The sequence below is a fragment of the Condylura cristata genome, unplaced genomic scaffold, assembly GCF_000260355.1.
Source record: "Condylura cristata isolate star-nosed mole 26May11 unplaced genomic scaffold, ConCri1.0 scaffold00019, whole genome shotgun sequence".
Taxonomy (NCBI): domain Eukaryota; kingdom Metazoa; phylum Chordata; class Mammalia; order Eulipotyphla; family Talpidae; genus Condylura; species Condylura cristata.
Genome location: NW_004567120.1, coordinates 6,052,135 through 6,073,278, shown reverse-complemented (window position 1 = coordinate 6,073,278; position 21,144 = coordinate 6,052,135). Strand labels below are relative to the sequence as shown.

At 34.5% G+C, this 21,144-nt stretch overlaps 1 protein-coding gene across 1 annotated transcript in view; it reads left to right on the top strand.

The window, feature by feature from the left end:
* CHM (choroideremia (Rab escort protein 1)) overlaps positions 1 to 21,144 on the top strand; it is a 177,044-nt gene that overhangs the window by 83,825 nt on the left and 72,075 nt on the right. The window contains exons 6-8 of the mRNA XM_004685626.2: positions 2,122 to 2,238; positions 3,002 to 3,122; positions 5,241 to 5,466. Coding sequence (XP_004685683.1) covers positions 2,122 to 2,238; positions 3,002 to 3,122; positions 5,241 to 5,466 — 464 coding nt within the window. The remainder of the gene's footprint in view (positions 1 to 2,121; positions 2,239 to 3,001; positions 3,123 to 5,240; positions 5,467 to 21,144) is intronic.

Sequence of the window (21,144 nt, the reverse complement as noted above, 5' to 3'; positions counted from 1 at the left end):
GGAATCGAACTCATGCTGAAGTGGCTTTAGCTTCTCAGTGCTGTGCTTTAACCCGCTGCGCCACCAGGAAGGGCCTACAATGTTTTAATTGAAAAAAAAAGTTAACAATTATCAAGTGTAAATGGTTCAGATTTCCTCTGTGAGATCTACTGCAGAGAAAGAGTCTATGAAACACAGATTTACATCAGAGGGGCTGATGAAAAAAGAAACTGCAACCACCCTATAACTTAACTCCCAAACAAATAAAATGATCATATTCTTGGACTCAGGCAATGCAGTTGTCCATTACACTCCTTCCCCTATTGTTAGCTTTGCTTCTACTGTCAGATTTCTAGGTTTTGTTATTGGTTTGGCTTTATCTGACCCTTTATTTTACTTCTCTATATTCCACATATAAGTAACACCATACATTAGTTGTCTTTCTCCTTCTGGCTTATTTTGCTTATTATAATCCATTCCAGTTCTTTCCATATTGTCACAGATCCAAGATTTTACCTTTTTATAGTTAAGTAGTTATTGTGTACATATACCACATTTTCCTGGTAAAATCTATTTGGGGGCATCTGGTTATTTTCCATAGTCTGGCTAATGTAAATGGTGCTGTCATGAATATTGGGATGCATACTTTCCTTCAAATTAGTGTTTTTTATTTTTTTAGTAGATGCCTACGAATGAAATTGCTGGGTGATATGGCAGATTCAGTTTTAATCTTTTGAGAAACCTCCATATTATTTTCTCACCAAAAGTGTATGAAAGTTTCTTTTCTCCATGTCCTCACCAACATTTGTTTTAATTGAAATTTGTGTTCATTTCTTAATGAAGTTATGAATACACTATTTTAAAGATGCCATTAAATCTTGAAGTTGTTATATTTTAACAAATGAAAATACATTTTAATGTTTTATATATTAGTATTAGTGTAATTCTGACTTCAGCGGGATTGTTGACTCAAGTGTACTTTTTAAACAAATGAAGTACCTGATTTCTCTAGTTATATAATTAATACTTGGCAATATGTATGGCATGGCCATATCAGTTGTTTATTATATTAAGTTGAAAGTAATGAAGTAACATGCTACATATACTCAGGGTAATTGAATTGGTTTTATTTTAAAAATTTTCAGTTTTCTCTTTTCTTCACAGTGATGGAATAGTTTCTCAAAAGTCACCTAACTAATACTGATAAACAGGAAGTCTTTACTGATCTTTTGGGTGCTTACTAATGACTTAGATTGATTTTGGAGATTAACCTTTTCCTTGTAGTAATGCCAATAGTTTCCCCATTATTATGGGTGTTATATTTACATTTTTAACATTGATCAAGTTAGAGACATTTAAAGGTACCTTAATGTTCAAAATATACATATCTATTGCATCAAACCTATATTTAAATTTAAAATACTGCTGAAGTTGTTTTTGTCTTTCTGGTATTGGTTATGAAAGATGTAAAAAAAATTAATCCCTCACATGCATGCTGACAATATTCATCATCCTCACTTTTTTTTTTATCATCCTCATTTCTTAAATAAGGCATAACACATATAAATTTGAACTGTTAGAACTACAGTAGGAACTTACAATTTCATGTATTTTGGTGGAAATGCAACACTACCATCTTTTTATTTTTCAGTGGATGAAGAGGTTCAGCAGACTGGTTTCTTAATAGCTACCTGTCCTTTTGTGGTCCTTATGTGTACTATTATTCAGACTTTAAAAAATTAGATATTAATACAGTACATATGCTGATATGTTACATAATATTATTAACAGTCCTCACAGAGTCCAAGGAGGCACGCTGTAGTTAAACATTTTAATATTTCTGCAATGGCTTTATGAATGGGTCACAGCACAGAAAAAAGTTGAAAGAGCTTTAGATCAGTTTGGATTGGCTGTTGTTGCTGCTAGACTAGTAATGAAAATTTTTGACTCCAGGGTTTTTGAGTTTTCAATTTCAGATAATCCATTGTGAACCTGCAATGTATTGTTACGTCTTATAATATTAATAGTTAATTACTTTTTATAAATAGCTTAACATATAGCAAAATTATGTATGTAGCTAATGTTTATCAATTTTTCTATTTCAGCTTTTATTTCATTCTCCTAAATGTTTTCTTTGTGCAGCTGCTGTATTCTCGAGGATTACTAATTGATCTTCTAATCAAATCTAATGTTAGTCGATATGCAGAGTTCAAAAATATTACCAGGATTCTTGCATTTCGAGAAGGAAAAGTGGAACAGGTACTAAGTTGATCAAGTATTATAACTGAATAGACAGTAAGTTTTGTTTTTTTGGGTTTTTTGGAAGAATAAGCAAATAAGGTTTTTATTTTCCTAACAAAGCAGTAAATACCAGTCCTGAATGGTAATTTACAAATGTTAATGATAAAAGATTTCCTAATTAAGATTTCTAGAGTAAGTTGTCTTATGTTATGTCACAGCTTTATATTGGCGTTGAGAAAGTTTCAGGCAGCACTGCTAGATTTGTGCTGTTACTTGTTCCCAGTTTGGGGTGACATGCTCTTGGCCTTTTAATGGAAAAAAGGAGCAACTTGGCAGAATTAAGTTAGAACAATCATAAATTAATTAGCCCTGTCATCAGCAGAGATCCATTAAAGCTGATGGAAGATAGATTTAAAAAATATTTTTTTAAAGATTTATTTATTTGTACATACAGAACTGGGGTACAGGCCAGAGGCTCAGGGGCGGTGAGAGGCTTCACCAGAGAGTGGGAAGCAGAACAGGCAGATCAACGAAGTACACTGCTGAGGGGAGCAGCAGGCGGGTCAGGAGAGGTCTGCCACGCCATGTGGTCACCTCCCGGGCTGGCGGGAATCGAACTCATGCGGAAGTGGCTTTAGCTTCTCAGTGCTGTGCTTTAACCCGCTGCACCACAAGGGAGGGCCAGAAATATTTATCTTATTGCACTTAAAGGGAAAACATGTGATTTGGAATACTTGGACCACTAGGAAGCAGTTTCTTCACTTAAAATCATGTTTTGCAGGTTCCTTGTTCTAGAGCAGATGTCTTTAATAGCAAACAGCTTACTATGGTAGAAAAGCGAATGCTAATGAAGTTTCTTACATTTTGTATGGAATATGAAGAACATCCAGAAGAATATAAAGGTATTGTTTTTCATTAAATTATGTTCTTAAATTATTTGAGCTCTCTCTCTTTTTTTTAAGATTTATTTATTTATGCATACAGAACTGGGGTACAGGCCAGAGGTGCAGGGGTGGTGAGAGACAGAGTGGGGAGCAGAACAGGCAAATGGACGAAGTACACTGCTGAGGGGAGCAGCGGGCGGGTCAGGAGAGGTCTGCCACGCCATGTGGGTCACCTCCGGGGTGGGATCGAACTCATGCTGAAGTGGCTTTAGCTTCTTAGTGCTGTGCTTTAACCTGCTGCCACCAAGGAGGGCCCTGAACTCTCTTATTTTAATATGTTTATTCTGATGTAGTGGGCTACTGATTTGTCTTTTAAAATACATTACTTCTCTGTGCTTTCCAGTAGGTTAGCTATTAACAACCTATAGTTATTTGAATTTAAATTAACAGTCAATCTGATAGTGATGACTAGTATTAAAACTTTGGTCATTGGTATATTGAGATGTGAAACTATACTACTGAAACTTACATAATTTGGTAAGCCAATGATAAATCAATCAATAATTAGTTAATTAGCTAGATTTAAAATAAAATTTATTTTCTCAGTCACAATGGCCATATATCCTATGCTTAATAGATACACGTGTGGATACAGTACAGCTGGACAAATCAATGAATTTCATTGTTGTTGAAATGCTATGCTGAAGGTTAATTTTAGTCCTGTTAATTAAAATGTATCTGTCAGTTGATTCTTCATTTTTTCCAGGATTACTTTTGTTTGAAATGTTGAGTCACTCATTTTGATTTAAAAAAAAAAGAGGAGTCTAGAGGGTCTCAAGGGAGACCACTGGTCTAGAAGACATGGTTTCTAGTCTTGACCCTGACCTATCTCACTGTGTGATCTGTGATCAGTTATATATATAACAGCTTGTTGAAAATTGAATATACCACTGTAGTATCACAATTTTACTTTTAAGTGCTTTGGGCACTTAAGTTATGAGAATATTTATATATTATTAATAGTTTATTTACAGTTACAAAAAGAAATGCAGCAATATATTTTTTAAAGTAGTTGGTATAATAAATGTCTAGCTTTTGCTATTAAAGCTTCATGTATACTAGGATACTTCTAGATTGTTCGCCATAGTACTGATATGAACTTACATTTTCTCAGGAAATTCTAAAAATTTTTGTTTGTTTATATAAATTGTTTTTGTAAACTTATCTTTTTTGTAGAATTTTATTTTTTACTGCTAGGGATCCAGTTACGTTTTTATGCTTTTGGCTTAAATTAGTGATTTTTAGGGGTTCCTTGTGTTTTGAGGTATGATTATAAGGCAATAAGATTGAGTCTACTGTAGCTACACAGAGGTAAATTTCATTACTTTTTAGTCATAGTTCATTGTTTCTGTTTTATAAAGAAGTTTTTTTTTTTTTAAAGATTTATTTATTTGTGCATACAGAACTGGGGTACAGGCCAGAGGCTCAGGGGCGGTGAGAGGCTTCACCAGAGACAGAGTGGGGAGCAGAACAGGCAGATTGATGAAGTACACTGCTGAGGGGAGCAGCGGGCGGGTCAGGAGAGGTCTGCCACGCCATGTGGTCACCTCTGGGGCAGGCGGGAATCAAACTCATGCGGAAGCGGCTTTAGATTCTCAGTGCTGTGCTTTAACCCGCTGCGCCACCAGGGAGGGCCACTAAAGAAGTTTTTATTAAAAAATTAAGTGTAAATTACATTGTTCTCACCAAAAATCATCATCTGTCTTACTAATTTAATATAACAAGTGCAATTATTGGTGTTATTCTGCAGTTTAAATGATGGCAAAGTGAGCTTGTTGATAACAGTTGTGACATAGTGTGATAATTAGTGAATTCTTTAATGTTTCTCTTTTTAAATTTGTAATCTTAAACAACAATTCATCATTTAAAGCTTAAAAATTGTGCCTTCAATCACATTAGGATAGTGAAATTGTTTCTAGCTTTTTATACCCCCAAACCAACTGTCTGTATTCAAAATATTAATACTATTACCACTTGTATCTTTCACCAAGTGTTTTAAACAGACTTATTTTATTTTTGTGCAAGTGGGAAGCTTCATATTCTGATTTTAATTAATAAATTTTCATTTTTTCATAGCTTATGAGGAGGTTACATTTTCTGAATATTTAAAAACTCAAAAATTAACCCCCAACCTACAATATTTTGTTCTGCATTCAATTGCAATGACATCAGAGACAACCAGCAGTACCTTAGATGGTCTCAAAGCTACCAAAAACTTTCTTCACTGTCTTGGGCGTTATGGCAACACTCCATTTTTGTTTCCACTGTATGGCCAAGGAGAACTCCCTCAGTGTTTCTGCAGGTAAGACAAGCATTGTTCTTTCGTCTCTTCTCTAGGTGATACTTAAACTTCAATAGCAGATGAAAATTATATATGAATTGGGCTTATTCAAGATTTGGTATGCAACATTTGGCAAGCATATAATTTGTTCTGTTTTTAAAATAATCCTTTTGTCTTCCTACTTGCCTATGTACCTTAACTTGTAGATTTAATTTGAACTGCTTTTGAGTTTTATAAAAGAGACTGATACTGTAAATTCCTCTTTTTTTTCCCACTCAGTATTATATTTTAGAGTATAATGTTTGCTGTGTATAATTATAGCTAATTGATTTTCATTGGTATTTAAAATACCATTGTGAATAACCACAATTTATTTTTCGATTTTTAGTTGATGGATACAGGGCATTTCTATTTTGTGATAGTTTTTCTTGCTGTTATTAGAATCCTATGTCTATCTCAGGTACACGTACTCCAGAGTTTCTTTAGGATACATATGTAGGCATATAATTTCTGAGTCCTGCTATATGTAAATATTCATGCAAGAGAGTATCCTTTTATTTCTCCAAAGAATAATGCCAATTTATATCACATTAACCATATGTAAGAATTCCCATGGTTTAATGTTTGCCAACATATGATATCACAATTTTCATATTTTGTCATTCTAACTTATAAAATATTGCATTGTATTTAAAAAAATTTTTAAAGTTCATTGTCTTTTTTCAGAATTCAGATAGTTTCTATATATATAAAACCTTAAGTTATTGAAATGCATTATTATTTATTTATAATTAAATTTATTTTTTTGCATCATTGTTCATTTTCACAGTGTTTGATTTCTCCCCTCAAGTCTCCCCATAATTCTTCCACCACCATATCACCTGTGACCCCATCACCATAATCCCTTGTGGTCTTACCTTCCATTTTGACCCATCTCCCTCCTCCTCCCCTGCTGTATGCCTCAGATTTGTGGTCAACTTACAAGTTTTGTCTTTTTTCCTGACCCTTCATTGGGTGCCTGTATTCCACCTATAAATGAAACCATCTAATATTCTTCTTTTTCCTTCTGACTTATTTCACCTACCATAATCCCTCCCATCTCCATATATGTTGCTGCTGGTGGCATTAGTTTATCTTTTTTGATCACCGACTATTATCTCATTGTCTAAATATATCACATCTTCTTGATTTATTCATCTGTTGTTTCCATATCTTAGCTATTGTAAATAGTGGTGCAATAAACATGGGAGTGCTGGTTTCCCGTTAAAGTACTGTTTTGGGTAGATTCGTAGTAGTGCAATCACTGGATCAGATGGTAGATCCACTTTTAGTGTCTTGAGGAACCTCCACACAGCTTTCCACAGTGACTGGACCAGTTTGCATTCCCACACATAGTGTGAGAGGGTTTCTTTTTCTCCACATCCTCACTAGCATTTGTTGTTTCCAGTTTTTTTTAATGTGGGCCATTCTCACCAGTGTTTGATGGTACCTCATTGTGGTTTTTATTGTATTTCTATGATAATTTAGGAATAACATTTTTCATGTGGCTGTTACCATATTTTTGTCTTTAGAGAAATGTCTAAAATCTGGCCATGTTTTTGATTGGATATTTTAATTTTTTTCATTAAATTATAGGAGTTCTTTATACATTTTACAGATTAACTCCTTGTCAGATAGATGATATAAATATTTTCTCCATTCAACTAGGATGTTTTTTTTCCCTCTTTATGTTAACTCTATCTTTCACTGTGCAGAAACATTTTAGTTGGATGATTCCCATTTGTTTATTTTTGTGTTTGTTTTCTTGCTGTTGGAGTCAAGTTCCCAAAAGTATCCACGAGGCCAATTTTGTTGAGTGTTTTGCCTATGTTTCCTTCTATGTCTTTTATGGTTTCACATGTTACATGAATGTTTCATTAATTCCATTTTGAGATCATTTTTGACTAAGGTGTGAAATGTGATCTGCTTTCATTCTTTTGCATGTGACTGTCCATTTTCCCCAGTATCATTTCTTGAAGAGGTTTGCCTTTCTTCAGTGTATACTGTTAACTTCTTTGTCAATGATTAACTGTCCTCTACTAATACTGGTTTCTTTGATCTCAATTCTGTTCTATTGGTCTGTGTATCTAGTTTTATTCTAGTGCTATGTTATTTTGATTTCTGTAACTTCGTGTAGTTTGAAGCGTGTGATACCACTGCATTTGCATTTGCTCTTTTTCTTTTCACAGTATTGCTTTCGATTATTTGGGGTCTTTTGTGGTTTCATATAAATTTCAGTAATTTCTAATTCTTCGAAGATTCCACTGGATCTTTGATAGGTATTGCATTGAATCTGTATGTTGCTTTAGGTAAGATGGCCATTTTTACAATATTAATTCATTCAATCCATGAGCAGAGAATATCTTCCCATTTCTTTGAGTAACTTCATCTATTTCTTCATCTAATTCTGAGCCATGTCTTACAGTCTTTGTTGTATAGGTCCTTCACCTTCTTTGTTAAGTTTACTCTTAGCCATTTCTTTCTGGTGTGAAAGAAAATAGGATTCTTCTCTTGATTTCTTTCTCCCCCAGTTTGTGGTTTCCATGTAGGAATGCCACTGATTTAAATACTAACTTTTGTAACCTACCACTTTACTGTACCGATTATTTCCAAAAGTTTTAGCAGGCTCTTTAGTGTTTTTTCTTAAGATTTATTTATTTTTGTGTAGACAAATTGTGGTCTAGGTCAGAGGTGTGGGTAGTGAGAGGATTCACTAGAGAACTGGAGAACAGAGCAGCAGATTTACTGAAATACACTGAAGGAGAGCAGTTGATGAGACAGGGCCAGTCTGTTGAGCCATATGTGGCTTAGCTCCCTGGCTACATCATGGTGAGAGCACTGAGACTAAGTGCCAGGGAGGCACTAATCTGTAGTGTTATATAGCTAGACAGATAGATGGTAATGTCTGTAAATAGTGATAGCTTTACTAGGACTTCCAATACTATGCTGAATAGCAGTGATTAAATTGGATATTATTGTCTTGTACCTAACCTTAAATTAGAGGAAATGCTAACTTCAGGTTTTCATAATTGAGTATTGTATTATCTTTATTAATATATTATCAGTATTAATATACATTAACAAACATACCTATTTGTTATCTATCTTTGTGTGCAGCCTTTATTATCTTGATGTATCTTCTCCTATCCCCATCTTTTTTTTTTTAAGATTTATTTATTTATTCATACAGAACTGGGGTACAGGCCAGAGATGTGGAGGGTGAGAGGATTCACCAGGGACAGAGAGGGGAGCAGAACAGGCAGATCGATGAAGTACACTGCTGAGGGGAGCAGCGGGCGGGTCAGGAGAGGTCTGCCACGCCATGTGGTCACGTCCGCGGCAGGCGGGGATCAGACTCATGCGGAAGTGGCTTAAGCTTCTTAGTGTTGTGCTTTAACCTGTTGCGCCACCAGGGAGGGCCTATCCCCATTTTTTAAAGAGCTCCTCATCATTTTTTTCCCATTCACACAGGGGTGTGTGCTTCCATCCTGTTGTCTATCCCTCCTCAGTACTGCCAAGCAAAGGGCAGTATAGTGGTTTGCAGAGCTGCCTTCTTTCTGGGACCACATTCACCAGTTGTTTCTCTCAGCTCACTTTTTGTTTAATGAACCCTGAATCTCCCATTTACTGTTCTGCTGTGATTCATGCAGCTCTCAGATGTCCATGAGGGTTTCCATTTACGCCTCAAGCCACAGGACCCTCTGGGTATAGTGTTCTTCTGGTTTAAATTTCTGGTTATTTTTCCTGGAGGGCAGCAAACAAAGTCCTCGAAGCTTTGATTTTGTAAACTGGTGAAGCTTCTCCCCAAAGTCTTTTTCATCTAATTCTCTAGTATACCTACATTTTCTCAAACTTCTAAACTTACGAGGAACTTCTGGTAGTGTTATCCAGTGTGCCAGATTGTATACACTAGTTCACGGCCCCTGCAAGTACCTATATTTATCTTCCACTTTTGTAAGTATACTTTTACTCCCACATCCTTACTGTCATTTTTTGATGTTCTCTTTTGCCTGTTCATTTTTTCCATATTGACATTTTATATTCTGCAGTTTTTCTCTAATTTATGTTATTGAGTTATTTCCTTGTGCAGTGTTTTCCTTTGATTGAGAGTTAATATTAGACTGCCTTTTGTCTTTGGATATCAGAGGACCTAGCTTAAGTATTTTTTTTCATTAAGAACTGTCTTTATTTCAGACAAAATGCACTAATATTTAGGACCATTTAAAATTTCCCTTTAGGGGACCCTTGCTCAGGGTTTGTTTGTACTCAGTGAGTGTGTGTTTCGGTTGGGGGTGTGTGTTGTGTGCTTCTTTCTCTTTTTACTTCTGTCTCAGGTATGCAGAAACGTTATGTCAATGTAAGAATAAGTTTTTTTGGTAGTAGTCCCTTCCTCCACAGTATCCAGTCCAATGTACTGCTGAAAATTGTTATTGTCAAATATATATTTCTTAAGTGTATGTTTTTATGATCATGGAGGTAAGAATGTTATAAGCTAAAAGATATGCATATCTTTTATATGGATATGCATGTGCATGTATCCAGAAAAGTTCTTCCTTAATTATTTCTGGAATACATATGTATGGACAGAGAGGACTCTGTCCTCCAATAACAGAGGTCCTTCTATCAAAGGTCCTTTGAAACTAAGAGGAAGTTCTATGGCTTTTTTTTTTAGCACGAGAAATTCAGTTGATTTTGATTAGTTAATTCTTGACAAGCTTAAAGTTATGTGCTGTTTTAATTCTTTCAGATTAATTATAAATGAATTATGGAATGAATTATTTCAATATTTAACTGTCATTCGTCTTTCTCCATGTAATAATTCCTGTATAATTTTCTCTGTTATACCAAATGCAGACAGATATAACCAATAAAATTGATAATATGACTTTGTATGACAATAGGCAAAATAATAGCAATATATAATTATCAATACAGGGAATGTTTTTTCTTTTTTTTTAACTTGAAAAGTTTTCTTTTTAATTTAAATAGATTCATTTTTAGCTGAGGTAATAATTGGGGCACCCCCATCAACAACTAGTGTACCATCAACAGCTCAACCAAATTTCACTACCATAGACCATTGTGCTTCCTTCCATCTTTGTTCTTCCTCTTCCACCACCCCTGTCTCCTTTAAATTTTTTTTAAAAAATTTTACATTAACTTTCTTAATCATTCTTTCCATCTTCCTGTGGCATTGCCTAATTCAAAATTCAGACATGAACTTTTTTTTTTTTTTTTGTCTCTACTTGCTGCTCACTACTATTGAAATTTAGGCTAAGAATAAACAAATATTAAAAAATGCACTTTAAAAAATGAAATATTTAACTTTATTCCTGTTTTTCCTCTAAAGCTCTATATTTCTTTTACTAATTCATAGATTTTATAAATATGTACTTGGTGGGTTATTTGTTGTATTTAACAGAAAGTCATTTAAAGTTCTGTTTGTTTGGCCTGGTGTAAAATATCAGAATGAATTCTTCAGTTTATGTTGAATCCTAGAAAAATAAAACATTTTTGAGCAAAGATAATTATAATTTCCTTAATGTTGAGATTTTTATTTTCCTTTCATATCTTTTAAGCTTCTGCAGCAATACTGTGCATGTGGTTTAGATTTAACATGTATTATAAAAGTTATAATCCACCCTATCTAATTTGAAGTGATACTTCTACAGAATGATCCAATTAAACTGTTAACCAAAATAACAAAATACTCTTTTGTTGTGTTTGAAGTATTATATCAAGCTTTTGGGTGTTTCTTTGGTAATTAAGTTAACTACTGAGTTATTCCTGCATAATGGTAATAATAATAAATAAGTGCACACACACACACATATATACGGGTTGTTGTAAAAGTCATGATGCATTTTTGCATAGAAAATACTGAAAAGTACATCATAACTTTTCTGAAAAAGTTATATTTGATTCCCTGCATGATAATTTATAATTTGAAATAAATGCTATTCTGTCTGTATTTTAGGGTAATAACAGTGTTGCCATTGATATATTGTAATCTATACTTTTTATCACCAGTTTATCAGAATAAGGTGCCACCTGTTCTGTGATTTCTAAACACCATTCTATATTCTGTTTTAATATAAGCCTCTTATGCATTTCTCACAGCCAGTTACAGTGTGTTCTCATCAAGGCTACTGTTATAAATGGCATGCATGCATATTTATGTGAAGGATTCAAAGACATTTGTAAGTCACATCCTTGCATTTTAAATTAATTCTGCATAAACAGTATAACATTTTAACTACTAGAGATAACTTTCACAAATAAATGCACTTTGAAGCTTTTTGTCAATTTAAATAGCTAGGTTTTTTTTATCAAAGCAAATGATGCTTATTGATTGTACTATCTACTATCCACTAATATATCAAGATACATAAATCAGACCATATTTGAAGAAAAGCCATTGAACTTTATATACAGTATATTAATTAGTTTATTTTTCTTTTCTGGCATGTTTGGACATGATATGTATGGAATATGTAGGCTTTTAAAGTCTCACAAAGTGTCTTCCAACCAGGACTCTTTCCTTGGTTAATTTATTTCTGTTTTCTGTGTGATTGGTAACATTGTGACCTTTAGAACTACAACTTTCTAGTTAGGAATGTTTCATATAATGTGTCATATTTTCATGATCTGTGAAATGGAGCAGTCCCAGTGGGAAGAAATATTATATTTTTTTTTTTTTTTTTTTTTTAGAAACAGACCTAGACTGCCAAAGACTTTTTTCTTTTCTTTTGTAAAAAGTGGGAATATAGCTGATAGTTTACTGAGTAATTCAGTGCTCTATTCTTTGATGGCCTACATTTTATTTCATTTGTACCTTTAATGTAGTTGAACTGTTAAAGCATGATGGATGAGTGTTTTGTATTCTAGCATATACTATAAATGTGTGTGCGCATAACATTACAAATACTTACCAGGTGTTTCAAATGACATTTTCATGAGTATTTTATGTGGAAAATTAAGTAGATGTGTGGAAATTGTGGAACACAATTGAACTCTAACTTATTTTAACTTTGAAAAGAGAAAACACCAAAGTCTAGTATATATTAGTAACTTGCTCAAAATTATAGCAACTGCATGGAAGGATTGGGAAGGGAAATTTCCTACTTGAGACATATGTTCAGTAATGACAGTATGATGCCCCAAATGGGCCACAGAGATGCCATTATGATTTTATCATAACCTTGCAATTTGTTTTTTAATATAGGTTATGAGGTATTTTATGTTGTTTTGTTTTTTTCCCACTGCTTTTAAAAAGCCTCTTTAACCCATATTCCATGATCATTACACATTATTTAATATTTTATCATTGTATTTGGAGAACTCATTAGACTCAGACTAATTACCTTGCTTATTTCATCTATAATAACTGCATTTTCTACTCAGAGAATTCAGAAATACGAGACATTTATTAACCTGTTTCAAGCTATTAGAAACCAAGAAAAGCACTGAAATAGGCCAAAATTTATACTGATGGAAATTTTTATGAGTTTATTCAACTGTATGTGAAGTTAGAGCAAAATTGAAATGGCTTTTTACTGTATATCTCTAATGTTCTTGCCTTTCTACCTCAACAAATTGTTAGATAACGTTTTTTTCCTTTAACAACATTCTCCTTGATCTCTTCTCTTATAAAAACCTCCCTTCTGGTAGTAATATAACAAAATTAGGGTTGAAGAATTATTTTTTTTTTGACAGTCTTTACAACCAGGAAAGTTCAGGTCAAAAGAGGGTAAGGCTAGAATGAGATTTCCTGTATGCATTATTAATAATTTACCTCGTAATATTTAATCAATGTTTTCTGAAAATTTTTAAAGTATTTAGCTTAAAAATAATGTTACTTGGGGATTTTATATGGTATTTGTCACCTCCTAACAACTTGTAGTTTTCTGTGATTGTTTTTCAGTTTCCTTGAGAAATAATTGATACACAACATTGTATACAGAGACAAGGAGTACATCATGATGGTTTGATTTACATATATTTTGATTAAAATAGTAGGTTTCAGCGAAAGTTCATTTTCCGATGGGTATAAGAAGAAAAGAAACAAAAAAAGAAAGAAAAATTCCTTATGGAGAAAATTCTTAGGATTTACTTTCTTTCTTTTTTTTTTTTTTTGAAAGATTTTATTTGTGCATACAGAACTGGGGTACAGGCCAGAGGCTCAGGGGCGGTGAGAGGCTTCACCAGAGACAGAGCGGGGAACAGAACAGGCAGATCGACGAAGTACACTGCTGAGGGGCGCAGCGGGTGGGTCAGGAGAGGTCTGCCACGCCATGTGGTCACCTCCGGGGCAGGCGGGAATCGAACTCATGAGGAAGCGGCTTTAGATTCTCAGTGCTGTGCTTTAACCCACTGCACCACCAGGGAGGGCCGGATTTACTTTCTTAATGGACTTTCCTGTATGAAGGGAGTGTCAGCTCCCTTCATCATGCTGTGCACTGTATCCCTAGTACTGGCTTATAACATTTGCACTTACTGACCCTCTTCCAGTTTCCCTCCTTTACCGTCCTTCTCTGGTAACCACTGGGCTGATCTTTTTTTCAATGAGTGTACTTCTTTCCCCTGTCACTGTCTATACATAGTCATTTTCCAGAAAACAGGCAGAAGGCAGAAGAGAATAAAGGTTCTAGAAACATGTTCCAATTCAGTACCCAATGGGAAATACCAGTGTAGATGAATAAAGGAATTGTTGCTATTGACCACATTTTCTCTCATTGGTAAAAATAAATGAAGTTCATGAGCAAATCCATCTCCCTTCCATTTTATAATGTGTGTGTGTTTGATAAACACTAACGTAGATGAGCCCAGTGAAAGTTAGGGTTTGTACATTTTGAAGACTAGTTAACATGTTGTATTTTATGCTTCCAACCTCAATGGCTTCCTCTCACATTGTGAAAGGTAGAACTCATGGTGACACCTGAATATAGGTACAGAAACTGACCCTATGTCCAGTTGGTAGATCTGAGTAAAGCTTTAAATATTTGAAATTAAATGTCTAAAAATTGCCAAAGTAATCCAAAAGAAGCAATTTAATTGACTATTGAGGGTATGAATCACATGGTTAAGTAAAAATATTTTCATATTAATATATACTATTGTTACCTAAGAGCTGCATTGAGATTTACCAAAGATTTTTACTCTAGGGCCCATAAATCTTTGGAAATTATGTACAAAATGCTGTGTGTGTCCTTATGAATAAGACATCACATTTACACAGCCATCCAACTAAAAACAAGTATTGAGAACCATTATTGTGAATATTTAATAAAATGCTAATTTTTAGTCAGGTAATATTCCTTAAGAGCTTATAAGAATAGTTCCTAAAAATGACAACAAGGGTGCTTCTAATTTCTAGAGATCATGGAAAGGCAGGGAAAAACTTGAAAATGTTGCTAATGGAGCTATAATATAGAGGTACCTTTTTGGATAGATGCAAACAGATGTCAGCGGTCTAGTAATATGGAGGAAGTGTAGTAAGTATAGTAAAGTGAGCAAGAGCAAAACCACTGGGGTCAAAGCCTGGTTCTGCCATTTCTTATTTATGTATCTTTGGGCAAGTTCTTTAGCTTCTCTGTGCTCTAGTTTCTTCCTTTTTCATGGAAATGATAATAGCATCTATGTGACTCATATGCTGTGAGTATTTAAAATGGATTGATATCTAGAAAATGTTCAAAATAATGCCTGCTTTATTAAGTATTATGTGTTAGCTGTCATTGCTCTATTATCTACTATATGATACTATTATAAATATTGCTGCTATCATTGTTACAGAATATTACAAGGACAATTATGAGGCAGAGTTAGGGACTGAAGCAGATTTAGTGTTCTAAGGAATCAACAAACTTCTGTAAAGGGCTAGATTAGAAAATAGTTTAGTCTTTGCTAACCTTGTGATCATTGTCAAAACTATTTCAGTCATAGATAATGTGTAAAATAAAGAATGGCTATGTTCCAAAGCACTTTATTTATAAAATTAGGTGACTGGCTATGTTCCAAAATACTTCTTTTATAAAATACATAACAGGTTTTCTAACCCTGTTTTAATCAGCTAATGGTGTTTTGTCTGCAGTAATATATATTTAATACTGATATTAGAAAATTATACAGGATTGCTTCAATGCAATGCCTAGTATCTATTAGTCATTCAATAACTATTTGATGGATAAATGAAGTAGTAGGTATTTATGCATTGCTGCAAAAATTTTCTATGTTAAATAAGACATGGAGTCGTGTTTCTCAAGTTTTTACCCTGTCATAATTTAACAAGGAGATTACTAGGCCTTGTGATCCAGAGTTTCTAACTTGTGCATCTAGGTTAGGGCCTACGAATTGTCATTTCTAACAAGTTCTCAGTTGCTAGTGATATTGGTGGTCTGGGGGAATATTGCAGAAGAGGAAACATCCAGGCAATTTTCTGTGTGCCCAGATCTAATTAAAAAGAAGAAGATTTGTTAAAGTGATAATTGTCATTTCTTCTCAATTAATTCAGCAGCTATTTTTTAAAGCATCTATTTTCTACTTGGTACTCCTATGTGTAGTGGATGTACACATATAAGAATATGACATAGACAGAAAGGCCATGATGTCAGTGTTGGTAGTGTTTAATTGTGGAAAGAAAGTACACATTCCTGGACCACTTAAGAGATTAAGAAAATGTATTTCATCATGTTCTAGAAGGTGTAACGTTAGTATGAATGCCATCAGTACATAAAAATGATTGGTAGGAGACTAAACAGATACACATGAAATTATTTCAGTCAAGATAGACAGGTGGACACTTTGATGAAGTTATGGAAATCACAGACTGCTATGTTAAGCCACCCATTTTCATTGAATAGAGCAAGAAGTTTGGGTTCCACTGTGAGCCAAAACCTTCAGTGACCTGTGACCTTACCTATCATTGAACATGGTCCATTTATGTGAGATACATAACTGTTCTAGGGGCTCTTGCTTTATGCCAGTTTATTAGTGTCTATACTGGTGACATTTTGGCAGGATAATTCTTTGCTGTATTAAGGAAAGGACTGTCCTGTGGATTATATGATATTTTACAACATTCCTGGTCTTTACCCATTTCATGCCACTACCTTTATCCACCCGTTTGCAACTGACAAAACTGTCCCTAGACTTTGCCAAATGTCTCCTTTAAGCAAAGCAGTCTTTGTTTGAAAAGTACTTAGCTTAACTCAGTATATATTGAATTGTAGCCTACCCTAGTTAAATATTTTAAGATGGAAAGAACAAAGTGTTCTTGCAGTCCTTTATCCTTTATCAATTTTTGGCTCTTTAATCTGGAGCTATGTAAAAATTATTTAAGGAACAATCTGCTAAAATACATTGTAATTTTAATCAGTAGAATAATTCATGCAGGTCATTTAGCAAAGTGCACACATAATTAAACGGCCATTAAAAAACAAACTTTTAGAGGCCTCCCTGGTGGCGCAGGGCTTACAGTCTCAGTGCTATTAACTTGTCAAGCTTTCACCAGCCACTGCAGCACAGGTTTGATCCCTGGCCAGGGAGTTGACCAATGTGGCGCAGCAGACCTCTCCTGTCTTACCCACTGCTCCCCTCAGCAGTGTATTTCAGTAGACATGCCTGTTCTGCTCCCCACTTTCTCTGGTGAATTCTTTCACCTGCTGCAGCTCTGGCCTACATCCCAGTTATTGTATGCATAAATAAATGAAAATAAGCCTTTAAAAAAAACTTGAGTAATATGTTAGCAGTTAGGAAAATAAATTACAAAAGAAAATGCATACACTTTTTTTAAAAAAAGATTTATTTATTTATTCATTCAGAACTGGGTTACAGGTCAGAGATGCGGAGGGTGAGAGTATTCACCAGAGACAGAGCGGGGAGCAGAACAGGCAGATCGACGAAGTACACTGCTGAGGGGAGCAGCGGGCGGGCCAGGAGAGGTCTGCCTTGCCATGTGGATCATCTCCGGGGCAGGCGGGAATCGAACTCATGCGGAAGTGGCTTTAGCTTCTCAGTGCTATGCTTTAACCCGCTGCGCCACCAGGGAGGGCCCACACTTACTTTTTAAAAGAAATAACATGCCCTGTTCCCTGCCCTCAAAGTCCACCTATAGTTAGCCATTGTTAAATTAGTTGCTTCCCATCTTTTTCATGCTGATATAGATAACTGTATATAAATGTATATATTTGTACGTACTTGAAACCTTTAAATGGTTGAAAATTTCCCTGGTATATAGATAGAGTCACAATTTCTTTAATCATTTTCCTATTGGTGTCATCATGTTAAAATTACAAATAAGTCTATAGAGAAAATATAATTTCATATGCAGAAATTTTATTAAACAGGAACAGATATATTATTATAATTACTAAATCCTATTACCTGTTAGACTAAAACTGAATAATAACAATGCTAAGCCTTTTAGTATGCTTCCTTTAATTTTCATATTTTACACATTAAAAAAATACAATTCTCTTGTATTTGGCCATTTTCATTTTTTTTAAATAAATAAAATAATAGTTTATTTTTACATCATTTTGTGCATTTTCCCATCTCAGTTGTAATCCCCTTGGGCTTCCCATCACCAAATCACCCATGTGCCATCACCATAGTCCAGTGCCTTTCCCTTCCCCCACTGTTATTAATCCCATTCCCCACTCTACCCCCATAAAATGTCTCTGGTATAAGCTGTTCATTATTATTATTATTATTTTCTCACCTGTTATACTCCTGCTATGAGTGAAACCATCCAGTATTTTTCATTTTCTTTCTAGTTTATTTCACTAAGCACGATCTTTCCCAGCTCCATCCATGTTGCTGCAAAAGGCATGTTTATATATATATATTTTTTGGTTGCTGAGTAATATTCCATCGTGTATATGTACACCTTTTTAATCCAGTCATCCACTTTTGGGCATTTGGGTTGTTTCCATGTCTTTCCAATTGTATTATTTGGCCATTTTCATTTTAACAAGATGATACATCTGTCATCTTAAGGTTACAAATCTCAGCTTAAAACAGATAGGAGCAGAAGACTGGGTATAGTTTAAAAAAAAAAAAGTTCTTCAAATTCCAGAATCCTTAAACTGGCATCCAATTTCTGAAATTAATCCTTTAGTTATCAGGAATTTGAGGATATGTATCCTGAAATTGCATGCCAATTTTTTTGTGTAACATTTATACCTACAGTTTTGTAAGAAAGGGGTAATAGTTTCTATCAGTGTCTCAAAGGAATATATCAAATCTTCAAGAGGTTAGGGACCACTGAGATGTTCTAGCTCAACTGGGAACTATCCTTAGTAAATTAAAAGAACAGTATGGAATAGATGATACAATTATTTGGCACCCAAAAGTTTGAGGACTGCTGTTTGAATAGCTTTTAATAAACTGTAGAATCTTAGAGGGTGAATAAGCACAGTAATTTATCTCTTTCTGAATCATTTATACTTGATATTAAAGACAGTTTTTCCTTTAGCTAATAGTTGATATTGACATAGTAATGATACATATAAAGGATAAGCATGATTATGTTTGTATGATAATTTGTTTGTTTTCCCTTGAGGAGAGAGAGATACAGGGGATAAACAGCAGTGTGGTGATGTAATCCATCATTTTGAAAACTGTTCTATGGTGATGGATGGATGGATTGGTAAAATGGCTCAATTATTTTTATTTCCCCCCCAGGTTTTTCACAGATCAGTGACCATTATTGTTAATAACATAATGGAATGCTTTTAGTGTCCTTGCCTGCATTATTCCTCAAGTTTTGATAGGAAAAGGCTTTTAATTTAGGGATAACCTGGTGTTAAAACTTACAATAGAGTTTAATGTATAGATCAGTTTTTTAAAGATTTAGTTATTTATGCATACAGAACTGGGGTACAGGCCAGAGGTGCAGGGCTGGTTAGAGAACTCACTAGAGACAAAGTGGGGAGCAGAACAGGCAGACTGACGAAGTATTCTGCTGCTGGGAGCAGTGGACAAGACAGGAGAGGTCTGCTGCACATTCTGGGTCACCTCCCCAACGGGAATCATACTAGCACTGAAGAGGTTGCTGCACTGAACACTGGAGTGCATGTTTCCCTTTGAGTTAATGTTTTATATTTTTCAGCTAGATACTTGGAGTGGAATTGCTGTCATAAGGAAGATCCATTTTCAGTCTTTTGATCAACCCCCATACTATTTTCCATAGGGACTGGACTAGCCTACAGTCTTACCATCAGTGTACAGGGGTTTCTTGTACTCTGTACCCTTGTCAATACTGGCTCCAGACTTTCTGGTATGGGCATTCTCATAGGTATGAGGTGGTATTGATATGATTGTGGTTTTGATTTTCATTGCCTGATAATAAGTGAATATGAATTTTTTATTATATTATTTTTACATAATTTTGTGCATTTTTCCATCTCAGTTGCAATCCCCTTGTGTTTCATATGTGAATATTTTTAATGCAACTATTTGTTAATCTGTACTTCTTCTTTGGAGAAGTGGCCATTCTATCCATTTTTTGATTGTGTCCATTTTCTTGTTGTTATATAAATTCCTTGCAGTTCTTGTATATTAGTTCCTTGTCATATGTATGATGTGGAAGTATTTTCTCTCATTTGGGAGAATGAGAGAAAGGTACTTTCTATCATTTATGATAGTTTTTTTTGTTTTTATTGTTGTTGAGTTGTATGAGTTCTTTTCAGATCTTAGAAATTAGTCCCTTGTCAGATTCATGATGTGAAAATACCAGGATTAATGTAGTTGTATGAATTATCAGCTTTGAAGATAGGATCTCAGCTGAAGGTTTAGGGAAGTTCAAATAATATCAGCCATTACATCCAGTGCACAGAGTGTTCTGTGTGTAAAAAATAGATTAAATGTGAATAATATTGTAATATGAGTCTTTGCCATTTTCTCTGTGTTCTTCCTTCAAGACTCTGAGGACTTTCTGCCCAGTATTAATGTTAAGAGGCAGAGAAGGTCTCTTCCTACCTCCGTAGTAAAGTCTGATTAGGGAAGATACTAGTTTATTTTTCACATACATATTTTTCACATACATAATTTTTTTAAAAAGATTTATTCATGTATGCATACAGGCTAGAGGTGCAGGGGCGGTGAGAGGTTTCACCAGAAACAGAACAGGCAGATTGACGAAGTACCCTGCTGAGGGGAGCAGCAGGCAGGTCAAGGGAGGTATTCCACACCATGTGGGTTGGCTCCAGGGTGAGGATTGAACTTAGGCTGAAGTAGCTTATAGCTTCTTAGTGCCCATCGTGCCATCAGGGAGGGTCCTGAACATACATAATTTTTCAGATGAAAATATTGTCTTACATTTGCATTTGTGGATTTGGATACAATTTTCAAAGATTCTTGTCTATGTTTTCAGTTTTAGTTTATTGGTAATTCTTATAATTTCAATATTAGCGTAAATAAGTATGTAAGAATATCTTTTTCAATTTTGAGAATACAGAAATTACATGAAGAGACTTTTTCTGTATTGTCGGATTTTCTTGCAAATATTGTATGCACACAGTGTATTTCTCTTGTAGCAATAGATATAGTAACCCTGAAGTCTACTTTCATGTTATATTAGTTTTTAATTAAAGAAAATAAATAGTTAGAGGCACTTACTTTCTGTGAAATGTAGTGAAGATTTATTTGGAAATGACGTTT